General features: G+C 40.3%; 1 protein-coding gene across 2 annotated transcripts in view; it reads right to left on the bottom strand.

Moving 5' to 3' along the window:
* Positions 1–4,312: 4,312 nt before the first annotated feature.
* The window catches only part of slc43a2a (solute carrier family 43 member 2a), a 31,386-nt gene continuing 8,503 nt past the window's right edge, over positions 4,313–27,195 (bottom strand). Inside the window, exons 3-15 of one of the 2 annotated variants that reach the window (XM_007260892.4) lie at positions 22,685–22,916; positions 22,462–22,517; positions 22,269–22,345; positions 14,735–14,827; positions 14,456–14,589; positions 14,068–14,273; positions 12,078–12,221; positions 11,830–11,847; positions 11,400–11,523; positions 10,594–10,726; positions 10,193–10,266; positions 9,978–10,101; positions 4,313–9,035 (exon numbers count right to left, since the gene is read on the bottom strand). In XM_007260892.4, coding sequence (XP_007260954.2) covers positions 8,874–9,035; positions 9,978–10,101; positions 10,193–10,266; positions 10,594–10,726; positions 11,400–11,523; positions 11,830–11,847; positions 12,078–12,221; positions 14,068–14,273; positions 14,456–14,589; positions 14,735–14,827; positions 22,269–22,345; positions 22,462–22,517; positions 22,685–22,916 — 1,577 coding nt within the window. In that variant the 3' untranslated portion in view covers positions 4,313–8,873. The remainder of the gene's footprint in view (positions 9,036–9,977; positions 10,102–10,192; positions 10,267–10,593; positions 10,727–11,399; positions 11,524–11,829; positions 11,848–12,077; positions 12,222–14,067; positions 14,274–14,455; positions 14,590–14,734; positions 14,828–22,268; positions 22,346–22,461; positions 22,518–22,684; positions 22,917–27,195) is intronic. The other variant, XM_022662271.2, reaches the window with a different exon arrangement.

Genomic DNA, 27,195 nt, shown 5'->3' on the forward strand with positions numbered 1-27,195 from the left:
CTGGGAACATGATAATTAAATAGTGTGGACAACTTATTAATGACTGGGAACAAGATAATTAAATAGTGTGGACGACCTATTAAGGCCTGGGAACGAGATAAATAAATAGTCTGGACGACTTATTAAGGTGTGGGGATGATTTATTAAGATGTGGGAACAAGATAATTAAATAGTGTGGGCGACTTATTAGGTTTTGGTTAGATTTATTAAGGTGTGGAAACGAGATAATTAAATAGTGTGGACAACTTATTAAGGACTGGGAACGAGATAATTATATATTGTAGACAACTTATTAAGGTGTGGGGACGATTTATTAAGGATTTTGAACAAAATAATTAAATAGTGTGGATGACTTATTAAAGCGTGGGAATTTGATAATTAAATTGCGTGGACGACCTGAAGTGTGTAAATTACTTATCAATATGTGGCCACAATTTAGTAAGGTGTGAGAGTGAGATTTTATTGCGTGGCCACAACTTATTAAGGCGTGGGTATGACTTATTCAGACATGAAATTGAGATACATCTTATTAAAGCTTGGGGACGAGATCTTAATGCATGACCATGACTTATTAAGGCATGGGAACAACTTTTTAAAGTGTGGGAATGAGATCCTAATGTGTGGCAATTCCTTATTAAAGCATGGGAATAAAATCCCAATGCTTGGCTATGACACATTAAAATGGGGGAATGAGATAATTAAGTTGTGAGGACAACTTATTAAGGTGTGGGAAGGAGATAAGACTTGGCCATAAAAATAATTCCTGCTACTTAATTATCTCATTCCCACACCTTAGTACGTCGCAGCCACACATTCGAATTGGTCTCTGTAAAAGAAATTGTGTTCTAAACGGTGGATACTTGTGTTCATACTGAACTCCTAAAACAGCAATAAGGAAAAACAGGGTTTAGAGTCATAAATAAATCATAAATAAATCTTTTTGTATTTGTTTGTGTTGTGATGCACAGACCCTGAATCATTTCTGTTTTTTGGGCTACTGCAGTATGTAAATTTTCCTTTGCAATACACCCATCCATCTGATACTTTAGAATCTCTGTATATCCACGTCTTTAAAGAGCAGAAAATTATTGGGTGGAGTAATTGAGCTGAATATAGTCTTTCAGTTTAAACCCGTTCTCAGTCCAAACCAGCCTTTCCTGTGCTTCTGTCAAACAGAACAAACACACCAGACTGGTCTTGCTCCATTCCCTCATGTGCTCCACTGCTGAGGGAGTTAACTCTGTCACGCCGGTGCGCTGGAGGAAGTTCCTGACATGTGCTTACAGTGGTGGACAAAGTACACTTAAGAGAATGTACACATACGCGCCTTTGGTAAAATATTAGTGTTACATGACTTGTGTTCTATCTACAGTATATTTCTGATTGATTTAAAGTGCCTAAGCATGAACAAAAAACTTAAAGGGCCCTAAACAGTCTTTGTGTAGTATCTTATTTATTTATTTAAGAGTCCTCAATCCTTAGACTTCAGGCTTTTTACTAGGCATTTAAGGCTGATGTAAATGACCTCTGTGCTAACTGGTGAGGCGATAACTATATTTAGTTTTTTTTTCAAAAGAGGACACCTGGGACACAGAACACAGGCATTCACAATGGTTGAAATATTGTGCCTGATGTGTTTTAAATAGGCCTAAGATGCAGGAGCCTGCCAATGTGTGTATGAGATTATTATTGTATGAGACCTATCCGGACGGTCACATGACATCGCGTTCAGTAGCTCCTCCCTTTCCACTCGCTGTTGTGTTTACGTAGACCTCCTGGAAACGCACGCCCAAAGTGTAATTATGGAGTTTAGCAGTGGACAATAGGGGTGTCACGATCTCGATATTTTATCGAAATCGAATCGAAATGAGGTCACGATCTCGAGTATCGAAGTCAAAAAGAGGATCGACGATCCCTCCCGCGCGCGCTACGCAAATAGCGCAGCGCGCTACGCAAATGGCGCGGCACCAACACAGCGCATCCTATTCATTTAAATAGAGATAGCCACTGCATGAGCGCAGTCGGCGGGAGTGTGATCACTGTTTTTATCTGTCCAACGGGGGAGGGGGGGCGGGGGTTGGGCGCGCAGGTTTTGTATCTGTATCTAACGGAGGGGTGGGTGCGCGCAGGTGAGAGCGTGTGAACTCGCTGAAATGCGTGTGTCAGTGTGACTTGAGAACACTGACTATAGATCACAGTGAGGTGGATTAAAAATCTTAAACTTATAATTGACTACACCTGTTGCTTTCCATTGAATTAAAAAAACATCTTTCTCTCAGATAAAGTAAACACAAGCGTGTTTCTGACTAAAATAAAAGCTTTTCAGGAGAGATATAAGTTATGTGTAAATATTTATAAGACAATACCCACATCACTTATCTAACCAGCCTGTAAGTTACTGATTTCTGCCCCCCAATAATGCTTTCAATAACCTCTTGTAACCCCTGGGAGCCAGGGGTTACACTCTAATAGCCTTTAATCTTCAGTAGCCTTTAAAAGACTTACCTGGCGGCCGTGGTGTGTCCACTAAACTCCGTAGTTATAAACATCCTGAGGTTAGCAGCGCGCTAACTGACCTGTTTATAATGTATTCCGAGCAGTGCCTCCGTGTCGGCTGTTCTAACCTGCTGCTGTTAGCTGCTTGGGCTGAAAGATGAACTGTAGTGAGCTGTATTATCCGGTTAGTGGGGTTAAAACCTTTATTTGTTTACAGAAACAGTAAAAACGGACTGGCTGAGCTCTGTAGCCCGTGGCTGGGCTGTACTGAAGTAGTGACTGAGTGAAAAGAGCGGGGCTTGTGCTGCTGCTGCTAGTGGTTGGATGAAGAACTGCAGCTTCATGTAATGAGCAGTTTCACCAGCCATCCACACACAGCTCTGATAAACTGCTTATTTTAATAGTGCACACTGTTGCTACCAAAAAAAGTCACTAGATGGCATTACCATATATATCTTAATAAATAATAATAATAATATTTATAATATTTATAATAATAATAATAATAATAAATATATTATTTAAATTTTATGAGGCATAAAATAATAACAAGAAAAAAAAACAAGAAAATCGAGAATCGAATCGAATCGTGACCCTCAAATCGAAAATGAAATCGAATCGAGGATTTAGAGAATCGTGACACCCCTAGTGGACAAATAGCTATTTTATAAAACACTAATAAAACATTTATATTTGGACAGTATTAAGGCTGCCGTCAATCATCATGTGCTGCTTATAACAGAAAACAGTGTGACTAAAATCTGATTTTTTTACCCAATGTGGCTCAGATCTTATTTTTAATGGCTGTGTGAACAAGCCAAATCCGTTTTTTTAAGATCAGATTTGAGTCACTTTCATATGTGGTCCTAAATGGAAATGCGACATGAATGTGAACGCGCTACGTGCTTCTCTCTCATACCCACACATCTCTTGGTGCAGCTGTGCAGAGTTGCAAAAACACCAAAAACAAGCCGCCTGGCCTTTTTTCACTGAGCATGTACTTCAGACCAGCTGTTTGCTCTCCACTCCAGCAAAAGACGCTTCACATATGAGCTGCTAACACATCCGTTTCCCTTAATAAAGCTACGAGTCGTCTCTCAAATATGACGTTTTATGTTGTTGGTGAAGAAGGCGACGTTTACACACGTATCAATGTGCGCATGTGAAGCGTTTCAGAGATCTGAGTAAAAAATCGGATTTGAGCAATGTGGCTTGTAATGTGAACGTATCCTATGATATTGCCACTTATAGAGTTACTGAAGGCCATTCTTAGGAAACTGCGTGTAAATATTCAGATAAATGCAAAGTCTGTATACAATGTAAACAGGCTAAAACAAACTTTATTGAACTAACTCTGCATTTAGTTCTAACCCTGCTGATTGCAATTGGATTGGAGAAAGAAGTTTACTATATATGCAAATGTTTTTGGACAGCCCTTCTAATCAATGGATTCAGCTACTATAAGACTCACAGCTTGTCTAGTCAATATGGTAATGCCAATGGAATATGCCACTCTTGAGCAGATAAACATAAACCTACTGGCACCATAACTAATGGTAGAAAAACACAAGCCTTCTTTCTACTCTATTTATTGTCCATATAGTGTTTAATGGCCCTGTATAGTTAGTCTATAGTTAAAATAAAGAAGAAATATATAAAAAAATGCACTGTAAACACATTTTTATGCAAATTTTGAATTTATATTTATTTTTTATCTTTGATTTTTTTAATCGGAACAAAAATCAAAAATTGCTTAACAGTGATAAAATAAACAAAAATGCCATACATAGTATTAAAACAATGCACACACACAGAATAGAAAACAAAGATTTATAAAAGATGAAATAATGAACAAAAACAAGCTACATTTTAATGAACCATAAAACACAAGTCATGGTAAAAAATAACAATGATATTTCAGCTGATATATATCAATCTACACTTCAGCATCCCACAATCCACAATCTTTTTTTTTTTTTTTACACGTTTGCACTGCTGCTGCTGCTGCTGTTCAGAAATGAATCACCCAGTCAGACAAAGGGAATGGGGTGAGTGGATGTGGGGAAAGGCTACATGATTGCATTATGAAAAAACGATTAAGGTATGGCAGTGAAAAAAGTGCTGCTTCTCCCAGTCAGGGGGCGGAGGGGGGCATGAAGGTCGTACTCCCACATTCATTGCGCTTTATTTAGTACAGTACTGCATTAATGAGAAATTCCACCTGCAATATCTAGGCATGTTCAAGTCGGTGAAAGCGGCCCATCTGGTACACACAAATCTATACACTGAACTAATCTCCATAATCATGCAGAGAGAGACAGACAATACAGGCAGGGTGTGAGATGGACTTAACCTGTTTTTCTGGACAGCTCTGCTGCAAATTCAGCCTCTTTTTTACTGAAAATCACAGCCAAACATCTCCACAATATATATATATAAATTAATGTATAGTATATAAATCTATAGGAAGGCTGGGTGGGCTGATATAAAGTATTTGTGGGAACATACAAAAAAAGGAGCCAAAAGTTGGGATAGAATTATTTATATACTTATATAGATAGATATGTAAAGAGGTATATAATCTACAATCACGCTCAACCTGCGAGCTGTTGTCCATTTATACGTACAGTAAGGGCACATTTTCTTCGCTGAACCATTCAGCAACCTGATCAATAGTTAGTTAAGGTGCGCTAGTGCCATTATTTCATTCTATCACATCATTCATTCGCTAAGGCCTGGAGATGTTTGTTGTAACAGAGGTGTTAGGTGTTCCAACAGAGCTGCAGATATAACAGGCAAGTCCATCATGAAGATTAAACTGTCCTATCAATCGATGGGACTGTCATTCCAGTAATGCAGTAAAGGGGTTAACAACATGAAGGTACATGGCATACTGTATTTTTATCTCCAAATCTCACATGAGTTGTACAATTTCTTTTTTTCCTTTTTTCTTGTTTTCAGGGGCACTGAAAAAAAGTGCTGAGGTAAGTCGGAATCTGAATTTAGACAATTAGAACACTGACGATGAGGATGACACTGAATCGATAATAACCAATACGCTCAACCAAAACCAGCCAAACACTGCACTTCAGCCATATATGATCAGCTACGAGAGTGTGGGACCAGAAAAACAGAACAGGAGAGACACGGTACAATATATTTTCTCTATCTTCCTTTTTTTTTAAAGTAAATTCAAGTTTTTTGTATTGATTTTCAACATACACTGTGACTACTGTCGCAAGAAACACTAAAGAAGACTAACAAACTATTTATTGACCACTACAGAAAGTGTCATTATTATCCTGTAGGTTTTTTTTTCTTTCCCAAAGCACCAAGATAGGTAAACACTGTGATAGGCCAACACCCTTGAGCACACACAACTACTACTGACTGTTGCTTGCTGAAAAGGCCTTGTGTGTTGGTTTTATGTATATACAGCTCTGGAAAAAAATAATAGACCACATCACAAATCAATATTTGGTTTTTGATCACAGTTTTCATGGATCTTGGCATGTTCTCCTCCACCAGTCTTACACACTGCTTTTGGATAACTTCTGCAGTTCAAATTCAAGAAGTTTAGCTTGGTTTGATGGCTTGTGATCATCCATCTTGCTCTTGATTATATTTCAGAGGTTTTCAATTTGGTAAAATCAAAGAAACTCATCATTTTTCAGTGGTCTCTTATTTTTTTTTTCCAGAGCTGTATGTAAATATGGCTGTGTACAGGGAGAGAACACAGTATAGTACGTAAAGACAGGTATTGAGTGCTCCTGCCATTCTAGATCCTCAGTTTTGTCTCATAAACACAGCGGTAAAAATGCAGACAGTCCGATTCACAACCCTGTACCACTATGCTCCCCAAGCTAGTCTCTTTCCATAAACACCCACACATACAGTCACACACACAGTACACATACACATCTTATCATGGGACTAAAACTTGAACTTGAGTCATATTGCAGGTAAATATACATTTTGACATTTTACATTATTACTACCCAAGAATGTGAACAACTAAGAAAAGATATGAGAAAAGGGAAACTCACAGTCACACTCAATGTGGTGCTAACATGTTAAACCTAGCCAGCAGTGGGCTACTGCTGAGCAGGTCTCTGGAAACACTATGGTCAGCACATTTCCTACAATCTAACAATTGTGCAATATGGTGTGGCAAATTATTGCTGGTGAGGTTCAGTCAGTTACACTGTATGTGAATCGCTGAATAAACTGAATTATACAGGCATAACACTGCCCCCTACTGGCTGTTCACTGTCAGTGTACCATGAGCAACCAGTCATATGGGAAATTATTTTATTGCTCTCATGCAAAAACCTTGTTATCACCAAAATGGCAACTTCTTAACTACTTTACTTTTACAGTTACTGTAAAAAGTCACTGTAAAAAGGAGCATTTCTACTGGTCCATTCATTCATCATGAAGTATTGAGATGCAAAAAAACTGCCAGATTGTAGGGGCCCTATTTTAGTAATCTATACCACACACCACATAGTTTGATTTACGGTGTGTGAGTGTGTCATTGCTATCATGAGGTCGCAAAAAATACTGCTGTATAGTGCTGCTCGAAAACACGTAAAAGGCATGTACTAATTGATCAGGGTTTGTTTTGAGTTTAGCGTTAAGTGTGTCACTTGCCATTCCCTTTAAGAGCTAGGTGAGCTCTGACTTTGGCAGATTGGTATTTTAACGGCACAAGGCTTCTACGCGTCTCAGTACTGTTAAAACTTTAAGATAGCAATGTGTAAGGTGTAAGATAGCAATGAGCATCGCAACGTGCCTTGCACAGGGTGTCTGATAGGGCCCCAACTATACTACATAGTCAAAAGTATTGGAACACCCACTGTTTCTATAATTAATTGTGGATCCAATCTCCAATCTCCAATCCAATTTAGTGACAAGAGGAGTCTCCAAGTCCCCAGATCAACCCAAAAGTATTGTATGGAGCTCAAAGTTAGGAGCTTTATACTCCTCTATCCTAAGAAGGGGTGTCCATGAATGTCCTATATATATATATATATATATATATATATATATATATATATATATATATTGTCAAAAAGTTGCTACAAGGTTTTTGCATGACAACAACACTATATAGCAATACGACTACTGCACCATTCTGAATGGACTCATCTTCTTCTATTTCCCGGTTTACCCATTTCAAATATATTGGATATTGCATGGGTACCATATCTATCTATATACAACGTATTCAGAGAAACAGCACTTTGGTTTTGTTCTATTTCCTGAAATCTCTGATATCTGATGCACGCCAAACTCAAATAAAGTCTAGAAATCTTTAAAAAGCAACAATCGATTGGAATATATTGGACCATATAGAGACATGTGTGTGTCTTATTATTTTATCTTAGCACATGCAACAGCTCTCAATCTCTTATCTTGTTCCATTCAGAAAAAGTTGCAGTCTAATGCCCATGCTATGCTGTACGTTGCATGCTGCTGGATCTGAGATTGGGGTTCTAGACGCATTCTAAGAACCGCAATCTTGAAGAAGAAGCTTTGGATGATCAGGGTTTCTGAGTGTACGATGATCAATCACTGTGAAAACCTTGGAGCTTAGGTGTGAGTGGTTGTTTTGCCTCAATCTCTTTGGGCAGGACTTTAGCTTTTCAGCTCTGGATACTGGTGAATGAAACAAGAGTAATGGTGTGTATGCTGAGTGTCTGTTGAGCTGGGTTGAGTGTCCTCAGACTGGATTTTCTGTTGTTTCTGTTTTCACTCGTGTCAAATTCTTCTGTAGCAAGATGAACACAGCTAGAATTCAGAAAAAAAATCAGGAAGAGAGGTCTGAAAGTGTCATTGTGGAACGAGAAACATCTCGTCCATATTTTCGGCTTCCCTCTTCCATGACTTTGTGTCATGCGTCATGATAGATGGGCAGTGAGTGGACAGTGTACTCATGAGAATATCATGAGCTCGTCGATGAGCCACGAAATCTGTGTGTTTTACTGGAGGAGGGTTGCTGTGGCTTCGTGTTTCACAGTGTTCATCCAGCCCGCTCCAGCTCACAATTGGTGAGTAAACACGTCGGGGTGGTACACTGTGACTTCAAACTACAGTTTAAAGTGTCTTTTTCGCTTTGGCTGTGCACATGTGTTTGTCTACGTGTTTGTGTGCGTATATGTGAGTGTGTATGTGTGTGTAACCATAGCCAAACACAGGTGCATACTAATGAAGGGAAGAAATAGAGGAAAGGTGGAATCACACTGCTTCCATGTATGTGATTTAGGTTCCTCTATCCTCCTTTCCTCCCTGCTTCCTCCTGGCACTTGCTCTTTTTCTCTCTTTCTCTCTGGCTGCTGTATCCTGAGCACATCTGTATGTTTGGAGGTGTGCGCTTAGACGAAGGCCTGAGAGTTGGTGCCGTTGTTGATCTGGACGTAGATTTTAGGGTCGTCCTCGCGCTCCTGTTTCTCCCGGCGGAGTCTCCTGCCGTAACAGAGCAGGTAGAAAGGCAGGCAGAAGCCCAGCATGCTGACGACCAGCAGGCCCACGTTAACCTTCACACAAAACACACCAAGTTATCAGTCAACTGTCTGTTTTTTTCTACTCATCACTAGTGTAGGAAAACCCTTGAATTTTCTTGAACTATTTTGTATTATTCTTTGTTTTATCCTGGATTGTCACACCAAGAGATAAAATGGCATCTAGTCATCTAGGCTAGTCAAGTGTAAGCTCATGTAAATTGTTAGCACATCTAAAGGCTACATCTATAGTCTCTACATGGAAGATGTTAAGGTGTTAATTTCAATTACACAACTGTAATTTCAAATACATTGCCGTTTAAAAGTTTGTGAACCCCTTAGAATTTTCTATATTTTTACATAAATATAACCTAAAACAAAATACGATTTTTACTTAAGTCCTAAAAGTAAATAAATAAAGAATAAAATTAAGGTTTTGCAACAGGCAAGAGTTGAAGTTGTTCTATACAGAGAAACGGGCTAAAAAATCCTCCAAGCCGGTGTGCAGACTGATCAAAAGTTTCTTGGAACTTTTAGTTGCAGTTGTTGCTGCAAAGGTGGGTCACACCAGATACTTAAAGCAAGGGTTCACATACCTTTACCACTCACAAATAATGTAATATTGAATACTTTTCCTCAATAAAAAATGATCAAGTATATTTTTTTCTCATTTGTCTTTGTCTTTATCTCATTAGTTCAACTGGGTTCACTTCATTACCTACTTTTAGGACATATTTATGCAGAAATCTAGAAAATTCACAAATTTTCAGGCAGTACTGTACATCATCTCCCTCTGCAACATTGAATAATAAAGTTGTTCTGTGTAAGACTGTTTTCAAGTGTCATAAACATAATGTGAACATTGGCAAATTGAGCCTTTTTATAATATTTATCATATCAAGTAAACACAGGATATTACTTCAATATTGATTTTTATTTCTTTTTTAATTTCCTGTGTCTGTGTGCTCTGATCCTTACCCAGAGAGGGTCTCCCTCTAGTGGGCCCATCATTGCCATGAAAAGAGGCTGCTGCAGCAGAGCAAAGAGAGCGCTGATCAGAGACTGCATCCCTGTCAGGCTGCCAAACTGGGAGGAGGGATACCTGCAGAGCACAGCAAGCAACCAGTCATAAACGGCATTCACACAAAATTAAATAAACAAACAAACCAAAGCATTTGCAGTCTTATACTCACACAGCAGCGTACAAGCCTCCCACAGCAGAGTGGATGAAACCTCTCACGATGGTGTGCAACACAAAGGACAAAATCTGTGGAGAGAGTAAAGAGCAATGCAATGTCTTTAGAAAGCTGAATTACATAACCAGTCCCCGTCTGCCCCTGTGTGTCTTTTTTTCTGTTTCCTAAAATATCTCATGTGATTAATAAATAATGATGACTTAGAGACATGTGCCTGGTCTTACAGCCGCAATACCACATTCATCCACAAGGTGTCACTGCCTCACTACTACACAGCCCCCACTGCAACAGTAACTGCAGTAACATGTGAGTTTGCTTTGCACCACTTCCTTCCCTATGGCTTTTAATGTGTTCTGCAGGCTGTGGGATACACAGTGTGCAGAGTGCTCCTCGCTTACCTGGAGAGGCAAGTTTGGCACCAAGCAGGTCATCCCGAAGCCAACCAGCAGCAGATTGGTGAAGATGAAGGCTCGGGTGGCGTTGCCGATCTTCTGGATCTGCCTGTCGCGCTTCTTTGGCTGTGTGGGGTCTCTGTAAACAGAATAAGGAAATAGAGAATAGTTAATAGGTTTAACGTCTGCTCGAAATATGGTTTAACATTCAATCTTCATAAAATGTTCAAAATGTTGTCAACTAAATTATTTCTACAAATAGCAACAATTATACAAACCCTAAAGTAAAAGCATGTGGGACTCCACAAAATCTAACATTTGTGTAATGTAAATGTTCTTCATCACTAACTGGACCAAGATATTAAACATTTAGGAACCTGGCCCCTTGGCATCATATGGAGACACTGCCCGTATCATCTATTGGCCACATTACAATATTACACTCAATTGAAGATTGGCAGGAAGCCCAGTCAAAAGATTCTACAGCCAGTCCAGAGAGAAATATGGGCCAATGAGTGCTAATGAGTGCTTAAAATTTAAATATCCTTAACATAGAACCAGGCAGGATTTCAAAAATGTTCCTAATTAAATGGTTACCAAATAATTCATAGTAGTGTCTGCATTAGAAGTCATTCTATAAAAAACTATAGTACTATAATAACACTCTTTTCCAATTAATGTTTTTTTTTAGAACCACATCAAGAACCATTAATGGCTCTTTATTTTTATTAGTTTAGTGAGTGCTAATAGGTGAGATGGGTCAGGCAAAAAGTGACTGATGTTTTTTTCTAGTGTTTAAGTGTCCCACTTACTTGACTTGTTTTTCGCTCTCGTCTTCACACTCTTTCAGTCTCCAGTCCATGATGTAACCGATCACTGGTGCGGTCAAGAGACACAGCAGCTGCAGCACTCCAAAGATGGAGGTGTATGTGCTCACTGAGCCAGAGAGACAGAGAAGAAAAGAGAGAGAGAGTGAGAGACAGCAAGTATAAGTATAAGAATACAAACTTTATCCATCTTTGGCTTTAATATAATTTTTTTGACATGGATGTTGGTGGAAGGATGGACATGATGGGAGGGGAGAGATATAAATCTGAGGCAAAGGCATCATCTCTAATTCAGACAGGAATCTGTCCATTCATGCTTTCAGATGACAAGGTGAATCAATGTCAAAAGGAAGAGGAGGAGGAGTAGGAGGAGGGAGAATGAAGAATGCACATCTAATTTAGCCTGCAGTCTTACCCACTTCCATCTTCTGCACTGAGAGAGCATCAAGATGCATGAGAGCAGGCAGAGAGCGCACAGGACAGACACAGACAAAGCAAGAAGAGTTAGCAACATGAGCCTGAAGCAGCTAGCAGAGCAGAAACACCTCCTCCAGCATCAACAATCAGCATCATAATTGCAGTTCAGCTACTCTGACAAACTGTTGCAAAGTTAAACTGGAAGTATTCTTGTATATGCCATGTAAAATGTAGTTTAATACACACCTGTGTTGAGGTCTCCGTCAGTTAGAGACTCCAGGATGCTGTTCATGGCCCCCATGTAGAAGATGAGCCGCAGCTGGGTGACACACATGGTGATGAGGCTGAGCATGAAGATTGGGCTGAAGATACTGCGCATGAATGACTGGGCTGTAGAGCAAGTGAAGGAGAGATAAAAACAAAAATGAACCATCGTTTTAATGCAGGTGCTCTTTAAAAACTATTGATTAACTCATTCTATTGACTGACTCACTGGTAGCCAAGTGGTTAAAAAACTTTTTGGTTATTACTAACATTGTGGTTGTGGGTTTAATACTCAGTTTGACATGCTGCCACTGTTGGGTTCTAGACCCTCTATCCTCCCTGAGCACCACAATAGAAGCTGCCCACCACTCTGGGCATGAGTACTTACTATCTATTGTGTTTGTGTTCACTGCATGGATGAATTCAAGGTGGAACTCAAATTCAATATGTGCCAAAGTAGGTATTATTTAGGAGGTGAGTCATTTTTAGCGTGGATTAAAAACACAGCAGTGCTGCTGGAGGTTTTAAACAATGTAGTATTACTGCTGGACTGAGAATATTTATGATTAAAGACTACATTGTTTCAGATTCAGTATTTAAGCGCTGCAACTGGAAAACTACAGCAACTTAAGAGCATCTTGACCTAAACAAGCAGAGGCCAGACATGTCGCATGCCGTGTGCTGAGACATTACAGGGACCTCTGTTCAAACAGAATATAATTCTACAGGTGCTTTGATGGCAAGGCAACAGAAACACACCCCCTTGTCCATTACAGTCTCAGAGGGTTTGGTCAGTTAATAATCGGCCAGCCCTGGGGCTATAAACTCACAGTGGCCGATGCTGGAATGGCCTTTATGACGGAGACCGCAGCTGTGGCCAGTTTTTATTACCTAGCAGTCGAGGAATTTACCTCTGAACAACCTCTGAATACACACTCATACATGCCTGCCAGCCACGCTCAGCACACACACATATATAGAGCTGTCTTGATGCTGAGTCTTACTGTAACTGACAAGAGGAGTCCAGTCGTGGGGCTTTGAGGGCATTAGCAGTAGGACTGGATCAGCATCCTTCTCCACTTTCCAGCACCTCCCACAGTCTATAGACTGGGCTCTTGCAGCGAGGCTAAGGCAAATCAGGCCCTTTTCTCTAGCTTGGACCACTGCCGTCTGCTCTGGGCTCGATATCCTGCCAGCTCTAAACCCCAATACCCACAACACTGCAACTGGGTTTCTAGGAACGCGGTCCTAATCAATTGCATGGTCCGTTTGACATGAAAGAGTCCAACATGGGACCCCCACTGTGGGTTAAAAGGAGCTGTGATGGCCTGTGTTTGAAAGCGTTGGGACTAATTGTATGGTACAGATCTGGGTTAGTGGAGGCAAAGTGCACAATACTTCTGCATCTACAGCTTGAGCCTGGCCGCAGTAACCCCATCCTTGGCTTCCATCACACCAGACCTGAGACACTGGCCGTACATCTGTCTTTGGCTACTGAAGGAATTTCCATTCACGTAAAAGGGCTCTATGTACAACCATTCATTAGCCCGTCTGCTTTTTTGTGTATCCCCCGCTATGCCCTGGATCAGGACGCTAGGCCCAAGCAATGAAGGGAAAGCCTTTGTAAATCACTTGGCTTGCTTGAGGCAGCCTGCTGGCACAGACCCTGTCTCTTTCTCTTTCTCTTGTCTGTCTGGACTAATGTGAGTTTGAATAAGACTGACTCTTGGCAGATTGCATAAGTAGCTTAGGGTTTGACTGGCAGCTGTGAAAGTATTTTCAAGTCGTGAGGTCAAGCCTGAAGTACTTTGGAGCTGTTTAATAAATTAAGCTGCAGATGTTTGTACAAGTTTAGGATAATGAATGATGCATGGAGGTCACATAAGTCAACCAAGTTCTTGGTTTGGACTTGGCTGTAACAACTTATCAGTTAAGAAGAATATACAAAAGATATACGAGATATGACACTTACTCTCCTCTGCGGCCTTGCACTGCACATCCAGGTCAACAGTGGACAAGCAGAGCTTGTTTCCCTCCTGAGTGGCCAGCATTTTGGGCTGGTTGTTCTTCATTGAGTTCCCTACACTCAGCCTCCGGCCCACGGTGGTCACCTGCCTGTAGAACTGCTTTCCAGTGATCTTGTGGTCAAAGCCCAGCCAGCTGAACTTGATCTTTACACTAGAGGAAACAGATGCTAAAGTGAGGCTAACGATGAACTGACGTAAAATAAGTGAAGCAGACTGATAAATGGACAGTGGCAAAAATCAATGTTCTGTCTGCTCCAGTGGCAAATGTGTTTCTGTTTTTGATTAGTGGATAGACCAGACAATGAGTAATGAACTGTGTAGGCAGTAACTTACGTGTAGTCCATGTCCTCGGGTCCAGGGAAGGGCTCCAGAGGCCAGTTGAAGAAACAGTTGATAAAGACAAGGCCGGCACAGCCAGCCCAAACCAGTAGGATCGTGATGAAGGCAGCTCCTAAGTCATAGATTACCTGCCAAGACAATAGATATTAACCCTACCGACCTGTATGTGGGCCCACATTTTAATTCCTTAATCACATAACAAAGTGATCTATATATTAAATATTAGTTATTTATTAACTTATACATATAACCTATATATTAGGTAATGTTTACCTTGATCCCGGGGAAGGTGACAGCAGAAGAGGCATAGGATCCAATCATGAAAGCAATGAAAGTGGAGCGAAGATCTCCAAACATGTTGGGAAGCTGAAAAACACAAACAGAGATCACATAATGATGAGATACTGGCAACAGGGACACTGATTATGCCATTATTTGGAAACCTATTGGAAACCTCTGGAATGTAATTAAGTGGAAGATGGATGAGATCATCCAAAAGCAGTGTGAAAGACTGGTGGAGTTAAATCAGATAAACTGACAACTAGGCTATATAAAAGACAGCATACAACATTTCAATGTTCAGTGCTTATATATATATAATATTCTATATTATTTACCTTGATTTTAAGCTACCGCAGATGTGCCATGTCTACTGTTAAAACACCACATTTTTTTCACAGGGTTGCGACTGTTGTGGTCTTGAGCAAGGCTCTTAGCCCACACTCTTTCAGGGCTGCCATAGCTGAGTTGGCTTTCTAAGCTAAGAGCTGAGATATGTGAAGGGAAGAATTTCATAGGACAGGAACTAGTATCATGTTGCAGGACTTTGCTGTGTCACATGAAAGCTAAACAACATTGCAATGACCTGCAGAACATGCATGTGGAGCCCCTTGCATTGAATTTGGACCTGATTTATGCCAGAGATGCTTGTCTCTTTACACAGACAATTCAGTAAAAAACTCAATAATTCACGTCACTTTGCCATGAGCACACTGGCGAGTGTTCAACCTCATGCACAAGATAACACGTCAATCCCAAGATATGAAGCAATACTTCCTGTACAATTTGCATAATGATATCCCATGACTTTTGGCACGTCAGTGTATTAGTATAATGACAACAAAGTTATTTAATATGCTGAAACCTTTATTTCTATCAAAAGGAACACAGTGTTCTCAACATAAAAATGCCTACACATTAACAACAAACAACAGGCATGAAGTCAATACAGGATAAATGGGAGCAAATATTACGTCAGTGCGACAGAAAAGGAGAGTGGTATGTAGATGAGGGGGCTCCTTTTTCAGTTGTGGCTGCATGACGAAAAATATTTTTAGTAGCGAGAAAGAGAGAGAGAGAGTGAGGGAGGTTAGGAGAGCCTGTATATTTCAACAGGGCTGAAGCACTAGAGAGCACGGCCTGTTCCAAAATGCAGACTCAGGATAAACAACCGTCATACAGCTGGCGTATAGAGGTAAAGAAGGCGTGAAAACCAAACAGACGTGAAAAGAAACAGAACAAGCGAGAGGAGACGGAGTGCACAGAAGGTGTTCTGTATTTTCAGTGTTGGCTACACTGAAAAAGGTGTGTGTACAGAGTTTGCACACAAATATATACAGCTATATAAGACCACTTAAAATTGTATTAGTTTCTTTGATTTTTCCAAAATCAAACGGATGATCACAAGCCATTAAACCAAACTGAACTGCTTGTATTTTTGCACCAGGAGTGGCATAAAGTTATCCAAAAGCAGTGTGTAAGACTGGTGGAGGAGAACATGAAAAAAATGAAAACTACTGAAACTTATTGATTTTGATACTTCTTATCCTAAAAATGAAGTAATGGCACAAAAAGGGCTCTTTTCTTTTTTTTTAAAAATCAAAATATTACCAACCATGAGTTTTATACTCATATAAAGTTCTTCATTTCCTATAATTCCTAGAACTGTAGCTCCAAACCTACTATTTACCAGTCTTCACTTTCAAGAGTGTACTTCTACCAAGAACTGTGTGTCAACACGTGAGTTTTACTCATGTGAAAATTACATACACATGTGGAAGAAGTCGATTCTATGCATGTCTTTCTTCTCTTCCGGGGACTTCCACGAATCCATATGGAAAAACACTTCGCAGTACTCAAACTGGCCATTGTTCAGTTGAGTTTTTCTAAGAACTCGTCTCTCCAGTATGTTCTTTTGGCATCCCACTCCTCCTCCTCCACCCTTTACTCACACACACACATACACACCCCCCACAGGCAAGAATGAAGGCTCCCGCCTGGAGCCCAAACCAGACATCATGCACTGCCTCCAATTAGAGGAAAGGTCGTTGGCACTGGGTAGAGCCAAAACATCCCATATGACACTAACAATAACAGTCACTCACTGCACCCCGACACAGAAAAATGGCCTTAACAGCTAAAAAAGTTTGCTCATTGGCCAGTGGGCTGCGACGTGGAACCTAGTCTGGCAGCACAACACAGAACACAGGCCCACATGAAGGACTTGGCAGAGGGTGGCAGGAAGGAGAACGGCGGCTGCTCTTATGCAAGCCTGGAGAAAGTGGAGTGAACAAGCAATAAACAGGACAGAGCAAGTTAAAAGCACATCAAACACACACAGACACTCACATGGAACAGGGACTGTGTTTCTACATCACCTGCTTTCACCTTTTTCCTTTTTTTAAAGAGCATTCACAGTGTCGCGTGATGCAGCAGGCAAACAGACATCACTACAACAAACTTTCACCTCCTGCCCCCCCCCCCCCATATCCAAAGGTCCAAATGTTTGGGGGCATCCCTTCTAACAAACACAATTATTTACTTTAAGTTGCACCTGTTGCATTGGAGAAATATTGCTAATAGAATAAGATATTCTGGAACTGATAAACATGAACCTATTGGTGCCATGTAATGTCAACTAATGCCAGCTGGGGTAATGGTCATCCAATATCAGGGCTTCATTAACCCTTATCGTTGATTGCAATCAAATTTAGAGTTTACACATGTATGTTGTGGTAGAAATAATACAAATGTACGATTAACAAAAATTAAGCTAGTTTGCTAGAATTGCACTATATTGTACTATACAGGGAAACAGCCATTTTAATGTTTTGTTTTGTAATTTTCCACAGAAATTGCATAAGCCAACACATTATGACTATTATAATACTTGCAGTTCAAGATTTAAGTGACTATTAGATAGATGGAAAGTTGAGTATTTTTTCAGCATTGCATCATAAAAACACAACTTTTACTTCCCATAAAGAATTTCTTAGCTTCTAAGTTGCTCCGTTTAGGGTTTTCGGACCCAATAAACCTGCACATTTAAGTGACTTCCCTGCTCACAGAATAATAATTCAATTAATCAGTTGATTACCAAGCCCTTTCTGACTCGTAAGTATGAGCTGGTCCGGATTTTGAAAATGCAAGTATCAAACATACAATCCTGTCATCAACAACCCAGTGCTCTAACCACTGAGCCCCCACCCAATCTGCATTCTAGTCACAAATGTATTTGGGTAAAACGTGAGTACAAGGAACCTGAGGCCCAGGTCATCCTTAAATAGAGTAAAGGGAAATACCATGAGCTTCCCTGGACATTGCTCCTTTTGATCTCAAGCCCAGTTTAGACGTGGCATTGTTTGCAGTGGACTATTTATGCATGCTCACTGGAATCACACACGTTTGCACTCAGGGACACCGATGCTAATTTTGGACCTGGTCCAACTGACTGAAGCTTTTGTTTGGGATCAATGATTAATTAAAAATATACTGAGGTCACTAGGTACAACACCCCACTGAAGCCTTACTTGTAGACTTGAACACTAACATTTAAGAGATCTACGAACATTCCCATGGTACAAAATGTACTAAAAAACGAAATAGACAAAAATAAAAAACATATTTATTTTTATGAATGAGAAGCAGCTAATATGAGTTTTGATTACCACTATTATAATTGTAACAGTGCAGAACTGCCAGTACTAATCAGAATACCACTTGAACCAAATAAATTTCCAATGAGAAACAAAAAGAGTTGCTCTTGACAATCCAAATCCCAGGCAATTGTCATGACAAGCCTGGAAAGACCAATAGGGAACTGAAAAGGACAGAGAAGTGAGTCAGCAGCCATTAACAGCAAAAAAAAGAGAGAACTGGTAGGAACTGGCCCAGACCTGAGAGCTTTAAACCAGATTATAAAATGAGGTGGAAGATGGAGAATGACGTTAATGCTTCTCTTAATGACAGCCTCAAGCCTGTGTCCTATCTCTACTAATAGGACAGTTAAGTACACAAACAGTCATGATTAAGGAGATCCAGCAGACAAAGGAAATATTCCCAGAAAAACAAAGATTGTCTGGCACTGACTGGCACTCGGCATGGGCTCAGCATGACCTACAGATATAGTGCCATTCAGATGGCATGCATGATAGGAATAGCATCTCGCTGAAAAACAGAGACGGTGTGTCTTGTTTACAGGGTGTAGTCTGACTGTTCCTATCTGGAGCTGTTATTACACATCCACTATCTAGCTCCTCCTGTCTCCCCCCAACACTGTTGCTCTGTCTCTCTTTCTCTGTCTCTCTCTGTGCTTCTCTTTTTCTACAAACATAGCTAAACCTGTTTTCAGAAATCATTTTTCATTTTTTTCCCAGTTAAAACATTGTAGTAGATTACAGTAGATTATTTTACTTGTTAAGATCTTTAATATTCTTAAAATATTCTTACAAGATCACAGTAGCAACTGTGGCCTACAGATTGAGAAGCATGCTTAGCTTTGGACGTTCTTGGGCCAGGTTCATCCCTCAGGATTTTGCCCTTGTCCAAGACAATGAGCCATTAATTGTATGTAATTATTCTCATGTGTTAAGCAGTAGCAGTAAATGGTACTCAATAACAGTAAAAGATGTTAAATTTACTGTCATTTGAGAGGCTTGCACCTACCATAATTATCCCTTTAAGAAGTATACACAAGGGGTATTAAGCTAATGAATACAACAGACAGAAAGATGTGCGAACTGCACGGACGGGAAGGCGAGGTAATTGAGGTCAGAATGCCGAAAGAGGAAGTATAGCTGGGGGAAGGGAAAAGAAGAGAAGGGAAGGGAAGAGAAGGGACAGTCCAGCCATTATAGAAAGACCGCTGAGTCAGAATCCTGAGAACAAGCCCAGGGAGTGAGGTGAGCTGGGGAAGGAATCTCTCTCATCCCCCTGTCTCACCCCACCCCTAACTGCTTGCTATTCTTACTTGTTTACCACCGTTAGGATCCTACACATAGTGCTGAGTGTGCACAGGGAGATAGAGAGAAGAGAGAGAAAGAGAGAGAGAGAAACGGAGAGAAAAGGGCAGGCAGACAGCTAATAGAGATAGCAAGAGGGAGGAAAAGTGGTGATGGGAAAACTGAACAGATGGAGGAGTAAAAGGACAGCAAAAACAGAATGGTTTTGAAAATATTAGATGCTTCAGTAAATTGGCAATATGTTACTTTATTTTATCTCTATGTGCTCCTCACATCTTTATAAAATTAAACACGTTTTATTTTGATATATAAAGTGAAATTATGTAGCATTTTAACGTTTAACTTTTAACAATAACAGCTTCAAGATCATTTTGATGCTCATTGAATAGTGTCTATATCATAGCCACTTTGCACTTTGCACAATGCTAACTGCACTATGCAACTTTGGTGAAACAGACAGGACAACACCCACAAGAACTGCAAAATATTGAGTAACCCAAGTGGTTTTTTGGTAAAATCATCATTAACCCAACTCAGGGGGCGTTTTCACATCTGAAAGTCTGGACCAGTGTCCACAACAAGGTTTATGTCTTTGTTACATTGTAACAATTATTATATTTGGTTCGGTTGGATTTGGTTTCACACCGCAGTTCAGTGATTGGATTAAAGAACGCTACTACATCCTGTCGTTATCAGCTATATAGGCTGCGTCTCTCTATACTTCATATTAATTGGTTTGTAGAATGTTAGATACGAGTTTGGCGAATTGCTTTGCCAGGTGTTGTGATGAATTCTGGTGGTTTGGATTCACAGACACTTTTACACCTGCAACTTTAGTTTAGACCAAACAGAAAAGTCAGAAACCCTTTAACTATTCCATACATGTGACCAAGAGGCTACTGAGAAGACCCATCCTGACTCAACTTAAGCACAGCTTTCGAGTCATTGCCAGTTTTACAAAAGACACAGTCATAACTGCTTATTCAGTATTGCACAGATCATCACTAACTGTAACAGATTCCTGTGGAAAGTCCAGTTTTTCCAGTTCAACATGGAAACTGCTACAAATCTCCACTTGCAAAACACATACAAACTAGGTCGAAAAAAGGTGAGAATATGTCACAAAGAAGCTTTTCAGTAGTTCTAACCTCATACCTCTGATCAGCTGTGCTAAACAGACTGTTATTCAAAGTAGCCAGGGAAAGCTGACCTGAGCACAGCAGCTGGACCAGCTGAAATAACAAACTGGAACATTGAACTGTGCAATGAACCCCTTTGGCACATTTACACACATGTGCAAACACAGTTTTTCTTTGGCTCACTCCTCAGTCACTTTGGCTGACTCTCTCCTGTCTCTCACCTTCTTTGTAGTCTTGCATAGTCTTCTAGGTTTCCTCACATGCAAACTAAGCACATATGCAGACAGGGTCGCACAAGCTGAGGCACGCTGAAGAGACAGCACAAACAATTCAATAACAACAATATTCCTGGAAAAACTGGTTCTGGGCTGGGGCCGTCACATGTAATGGGAACTTTACTGTCTGTTTGTGAATGTGTGTGTGTGTGTGTGAGACAAAATGGTTGTTATAGAGGTATAAAATGACTTAAAACCAGTCATTACCTGTGTCATCAACAGTGTGTCATCATATACTTGACAGAGTTGAATTGACATGTTTGACAGTGTTCATGTGTTGACAGTGGTCCAACCTTGCAACAGTTGCTACGAAATGTTAGATCTATATAGGTGGAGCATGAATATACTGAAAGATTCACCATAAGTGGGTGCTATTAGTACTCAAATGCTTTTTGGTGCTTTGCATTAGTGACACTGTGTGCTTTTGTCATTGTATTACAATTGCTTTAGATTCATTTTGTACCAGAACGTGGGTTCGCTTTTCTAAAAAGTTTCTAAACAACTTTTGGTGCTTTGCATCAGTGACACTGTGTGCTCTTGTCAATGTATTACAATGGCTTGTGTTTTATGTATATACCAAAACTGGGGTTCACTTTTCTAAAAAAGCTTCTAAACAACTTTTGGTGCTCTGCATTAGTGACACTGTGTCTTCTTCAGTGTATTCCAGGAGTTTTTGGTGCAGTTTGTACCAGAACTCGGGTTCACTTTTCTAAGAAGCTTTTAAATGACTTTTGGTGCTTTGCATTAGTGACACTGTGTGCTCTTGTCATTGTATGACAACCGCTTGGGATGCAGTTTGTATCAGAACTCGGGTTCACTTTTCTAAGAAGCTTCTAAACAACTTTTGGTGCTTTGCATTAATAACACTGTGTGCACTTGTTATTGTATTACAATGGCTTGTAGTGTATACATGTACCAGAACTGCAGAGAGCACTCTATCCATCCAAACATTAATACATCAGGATGCAATTTCTGTTCTGGCTCACGGTCAGAGCTCAGTGCTGCTGCAGCAGTGTGAAAACAGAGAGGCATTTAAGGCTTTGACGCCAGACGCTTTTAGGCTGGACAGCAGCCTGTGCACTGCTGACTGGTTTGGAACTTCAGCAGGACCAAACCAGTACAAAGCAGCTCCAGGATGAAGTTTGGCACTTACCGTAAGAGAAGTGAAGGTCATGCACATCCCCCCGAAGCCATTCAGTGCCAGGGCGATGAAGATCAAGACAGAGAGATCTGTAAGAGTCAGATAAACATGGTCTTAAAAAAAAAAGCAGCAGCCAAGCTGGAGGAACTGGGATGCTGATAATGTTTATATTCATATTGTGATTGAGAAAGATTTCTGCACTTACTTTTAGGATCGCTGGCTCCATAAGCAATCAGGATACAGGAGACAGCAAAGGAGGTACTGAAACAGCAGAGAATTTACATTAAAATAGATATTTCATAAAACATTTTAAGTTTTGTGGTTCGTTCTTGCCACTATTATTAAAATATTTGAGGCATTTGTAATAAAGAGATTTATTTAATCAGTCCTAGAAAATCATCAGGCATCAGGTGTCTTGTTTTACTAACCTGCCCAGCAGGCGGAGTTTTCGTGGGCCATATTTGTCCATGACAATGCCCAGGGGTAGGGTAATAGCACTGAGGAGAAACGAGCCAATGGTGAAGGCCAGATTCAGCATCTCGTCCTGCTCTTTACAGATGGGCCAGCCATTCATTTGCAGGAACTCTTCGTCTTCATTATCTGCTGGATCTGCCATTGTTCCATTAGTCTCCTCAGTCATGTTGTTTGCTGTACTGTTACCTAATAGGACAGGAACACACGGTAATGAGATTTTAAACGAGGAAACATTGAATATCATAAATATTTATTCAAAAGCATATATACCTGAGCAGACGTTTCAGATATTTAATGCTATTATCTATGATTCTAATACAATTATATAAATGAAAAGCAGCCAACAAGGTTTCAGCTCTTGGGAAATCTCCTTCAAGACTGGTGCAAAACCATTCCAGCTGAGTACCTAATTAAGGTTACTGAGAAAATGTTTTTTTTCTTTATACTTATGATGTAATCAACATTACAACCTACAATGTGGATAGATGGTATTAGGAACTGCATTCCCGGGAAAAGCTTCAGAGGAACCTGAGTGAAGACCTTAAGGGCTGTGAAAGAGGAAACATGTTTGGAAAGCAGGCTGACCACCCTCCTCTCTGTCTGTGCTCCAAGGCTGTGGCGAGTGAGTGGCCAGGAAATAGGTAGAAAGGTCAGACAAACAGCCACAGCTTCATACAGTAAACAACCGTCATAAATAGTAGAACTGGTATCTGCCTGAACTCCCTTGCTGAACTCCCCTGAACCCCCCCCTTTTTTTGTATTTATCCCCCTCACTATCCCACAGCACTACCCAGACCAGAGGATAATCACATCCTGGCTGAGAAACACGCCCCTTTTGGTTGTTTATTCCCTAAAGTTGTTTGTCTGCCTTTTTTCTGCATACAAAATGCACTTCTAATACCTTCAGAGAGTTTTCTGAACTAGCTGCTGGTGGATTGAAGTGCGAGCTGAGGAGGGGGGCCTGCTTATGCAGCGTGTGGGCGAGTGCTACGATTATGAGCATGTAAGGGACAGAATGTCTTTGTGATTCTTGGAATAAAGTTTTTTTTTTTTTTTCTCGAATGTGACTGACAAACAGCCACACTTGTGAAGAAGGACAGACTTGCTGCCCTGAGATTAGAGCAAATGGATCAGGTCCATCAGCTGTTTGCTATAAAACAAACAGCAGCTGAGCTTGTGCGGCTTTTGCTGAGTAATGAAGGGGCACTAAGCTGCACTGAGTCAATAAAGGGAAGTGGACTGTGTGGCTCGAGGGCACCCACACCCAAACGCACGCTTCAGTGAGTTAACAAACAGCTACTGCACACATTTTGTTTTAACGCCAGTGTTATCAGTTACAGTACATGATCACAAATTGTTAATCACACTGAGAGCTTGTTCACACCAGGTCAGTTAATGTGATTAATATCCGGATTGTATCCTGATAGGATTTCAGCCAAAAGCATTCACACTTAGGAGTCAAATGCAACCAGTAATGTACAGATTACATATTTACTCACTAAATATAAGCGCTTTTCACATTATTCAACATCTAGACATTTAGATGCCCTTTTAATCTCATGTTAAGCTGTTTCTATCATTTTTAGAGATGGAGAACATGGCAGATATAATCGTTGACTAGTCGACTAATCGAAAAATAATCATCAGATTAGTTGACTAACAAAATAATCATTAGTTGCAGATTCATGGCTATAACATGTGATTCAAACGCATCTTAGTTCACCTCCTAAAGTGGTTTGATTAATCAGATTTGTATGCCTTTACACTAGAATTGGTGTGTGGCTTGTCTAAACTCACACACTCAGCTAGCCTAGTCCCTGTACCATGACTAATGCAAGACATGAAATAGAAGGATATAAAATCCACCATAATTATTGAGATGAGGTGGGATGATGACCATCTTCACAGCAATGTGAAGTACAATATAAACCTTTGTTCCACAGTAGAGACAGTTACTCCACCAAAAGTAGGTTAAACCTTTTTCTTATAATTCTTGATTTCAGAAGAAACACTGATTAAATTAGCAGGTGTCCCAATAATTTTGTCCATACAGTGTACGTTCGGTCTTTAGCACCCTCTTAGAAATAGGATGATTCAGTGGTGGTGGTGGCCAGTCTCTAAACAACCAATACTGAAAAATACAACCTATTTTTGAAAAAGTTTATTAGTAAAACCAGACCTGTTATGTTTACATCCGTAAACACAAAGAGAAACGTCACTGTCCAACCCTTTGTTCTTGTCTGATCTGACATCTGTTGCTTGCTGTGGATAAAAGAGCAGATTGCTTCTTTGGACAGAGAGGACTTCCCACATTAAAGCAGAGGAACTGCAGCAGATTTCCATTTAACTGATCATCATAGGCCTTTCACAAACTCAGACAAACTCACAACTCAGCTGAGAGAGAGCAGACGCTTCTCCTGATTCACACAAATCTCTGTGTGGTTTACACTGCCAGGCAGACTCTGTCACTTCTTGTCATGTGCTGAATGAAGTAAACTAAGCTGCTGATGCAGGAGAGATGATACCATGCAGTCAGGGAAACATGTGAGAACAGGAACATGATAGTGATGAGGTGGACACAAATCTGGGCGACACCTACTTCCCTATTTCTGGTCATGTGACATTTGACACACTTTGTCTGGAATCACAGACACAATCCCTTAGGCCTAGACTAGACACTAACCAGTTTTAACTAGCCTTTAGTCTTGGGTTGACAGCAAGCAGCAATGTGCATTCATATCTTGGCTTGCCAGCAGGTTCTTCTTGTTTTCACTGGATGCTGGACCATGCTGTTTCAACATACAAAATCGCAAGTGGCCCTTGACTTGAACATAGTGTTCTAGGCCCCTTTTATGCTATGCGCTCTGGTCACACCAAACTTTTCCAAACAAGTTGTACTGGACATTACCTGGATTATGTGGAACATGATGGTCCAACTATACATACTAAATGGACTTTTAATGGTAATATCAAGACCTCATTCTCTGGATTTATTTTATTTTTGGGTAGTGTACCTCTTGGTCAGAGATTACCAACTGTTAGACATGCCTCTTCGATACACTCAAATACATTTTGTCCAGTTGACAAGACTTGACAAGACAAGAGATGAAGCGAAAGTTGGATGGTTGTTTTTAATGGAATTTGCCTGCCAGCTACCATTGCCTTTGTTTGCAGATGCGTCATGAATGAGAAATCTGAAAATATGTCGTCTTTAGGGACGAATCCAAGTTTTGTTTGAAATCCAACAATGATCAATCCTTCAATCCTGCCTTTACTGTGGAGTGTCACACTGCCCCAACTGTTTGGGAAGCATTGCATAAGCCTTTGTAGTGATATGAGCAACACTAAGCAGGTAACCCTGCAGTATCATTTGCTGCTTCTCCTGCTTTTAGCAGGATAATGCTTGTCCACAAACAGCAATGGTTTCCCAAGAACCTCTATACCAGTTTGCTACACTGTCTGACACTGGCTTTGTCAGCTAAATAACAGGTGCTGCCAGGTATACTACAAACTGTTATGTAGGGTCCATATGCTAGTTATGTGCTATGAAATCACTTCACAAAGACATGCAGAAACTTTTGGGAGCTCTTCTGACATGACTTTGGGTATGTGACCCTCATTCCAACACACTGTCTATTAGAATACATAGAGTACATAGTGATCCCTTCAGAAAAACAGATCCACAATCTGGTGTCAGAAAAATTCAGTCATCAATCACCAAGTCTTCTGAAACATTAGTGGTAAAAAACTTCTTCATTAGTGGTAAGAAGTTCTAAATGCTGGACTGTAAGTATCTATAAATCACAACACAATTTTGTCTTCAACTGGCATACTTTTATACTATTATACATAATTACTGTAACAAAAGATTGCACAATATCAAGAGAACAATTTTGTGACCGAAACATGTGTGAGATTCTTCAAAAATCATAAGCCAAAGATGGGATGTACTGGTGTGTATGAAACTGTCGAGCGATGTCTCAGAACACAGTGTGCCTGCTGTAGGAGTGGTAAACACTGAGTGCTGTACTGAGAAGAGTTTAATATTAGCTTCTTCCTTTAGAGGGCACTGTCACTCAGATGAACTGCTGAAGATGAACGAGGCGGTTCATCAAGTGCAGAACTTGAACAGAAGGATCTACAACAAATAAATGAAACATGCCCCACATATGAGCTCACAGAGGGGTTTCATTTCTGCTCTGAGTGGTCACATGCTGTTCCAGGACTTCTGCTTTGCCTTCACAATGCCTGGAGTAGCAGTCTGTCTAAACAACAGCAGGCCTACTTCAGCTATCTCTGAGAACCAGGAGAGGCCTGAGTTGCACAAGACTTTAGATTCAGAGAGGGCACAGAGATAAAAAAAATGGAATGATTTATCTCTAAATAAAATAGATGTGGATTTAAATCAGGTTTGGTGAGAAGTGTATTTCAATCTTAAAAATAGAAAGTATTATATTGCAAAATA

This window comes from Astyanax mexicanus, chromosome 18 (assembly GCF_023375975.1).
Source record: "Astyanax mexicanus isolate ESR-SI-001 chromosome 18, AstMex3_surface, whole genome shotgun sequence".
In the NCBI taxonomy this organism is placed as follows: Eukaryota; Metazoa; Chordata; class Actinopteri; order Characiformes; family Acestrorhamphidae; genus Astyanax; species Astyanax mexicanus.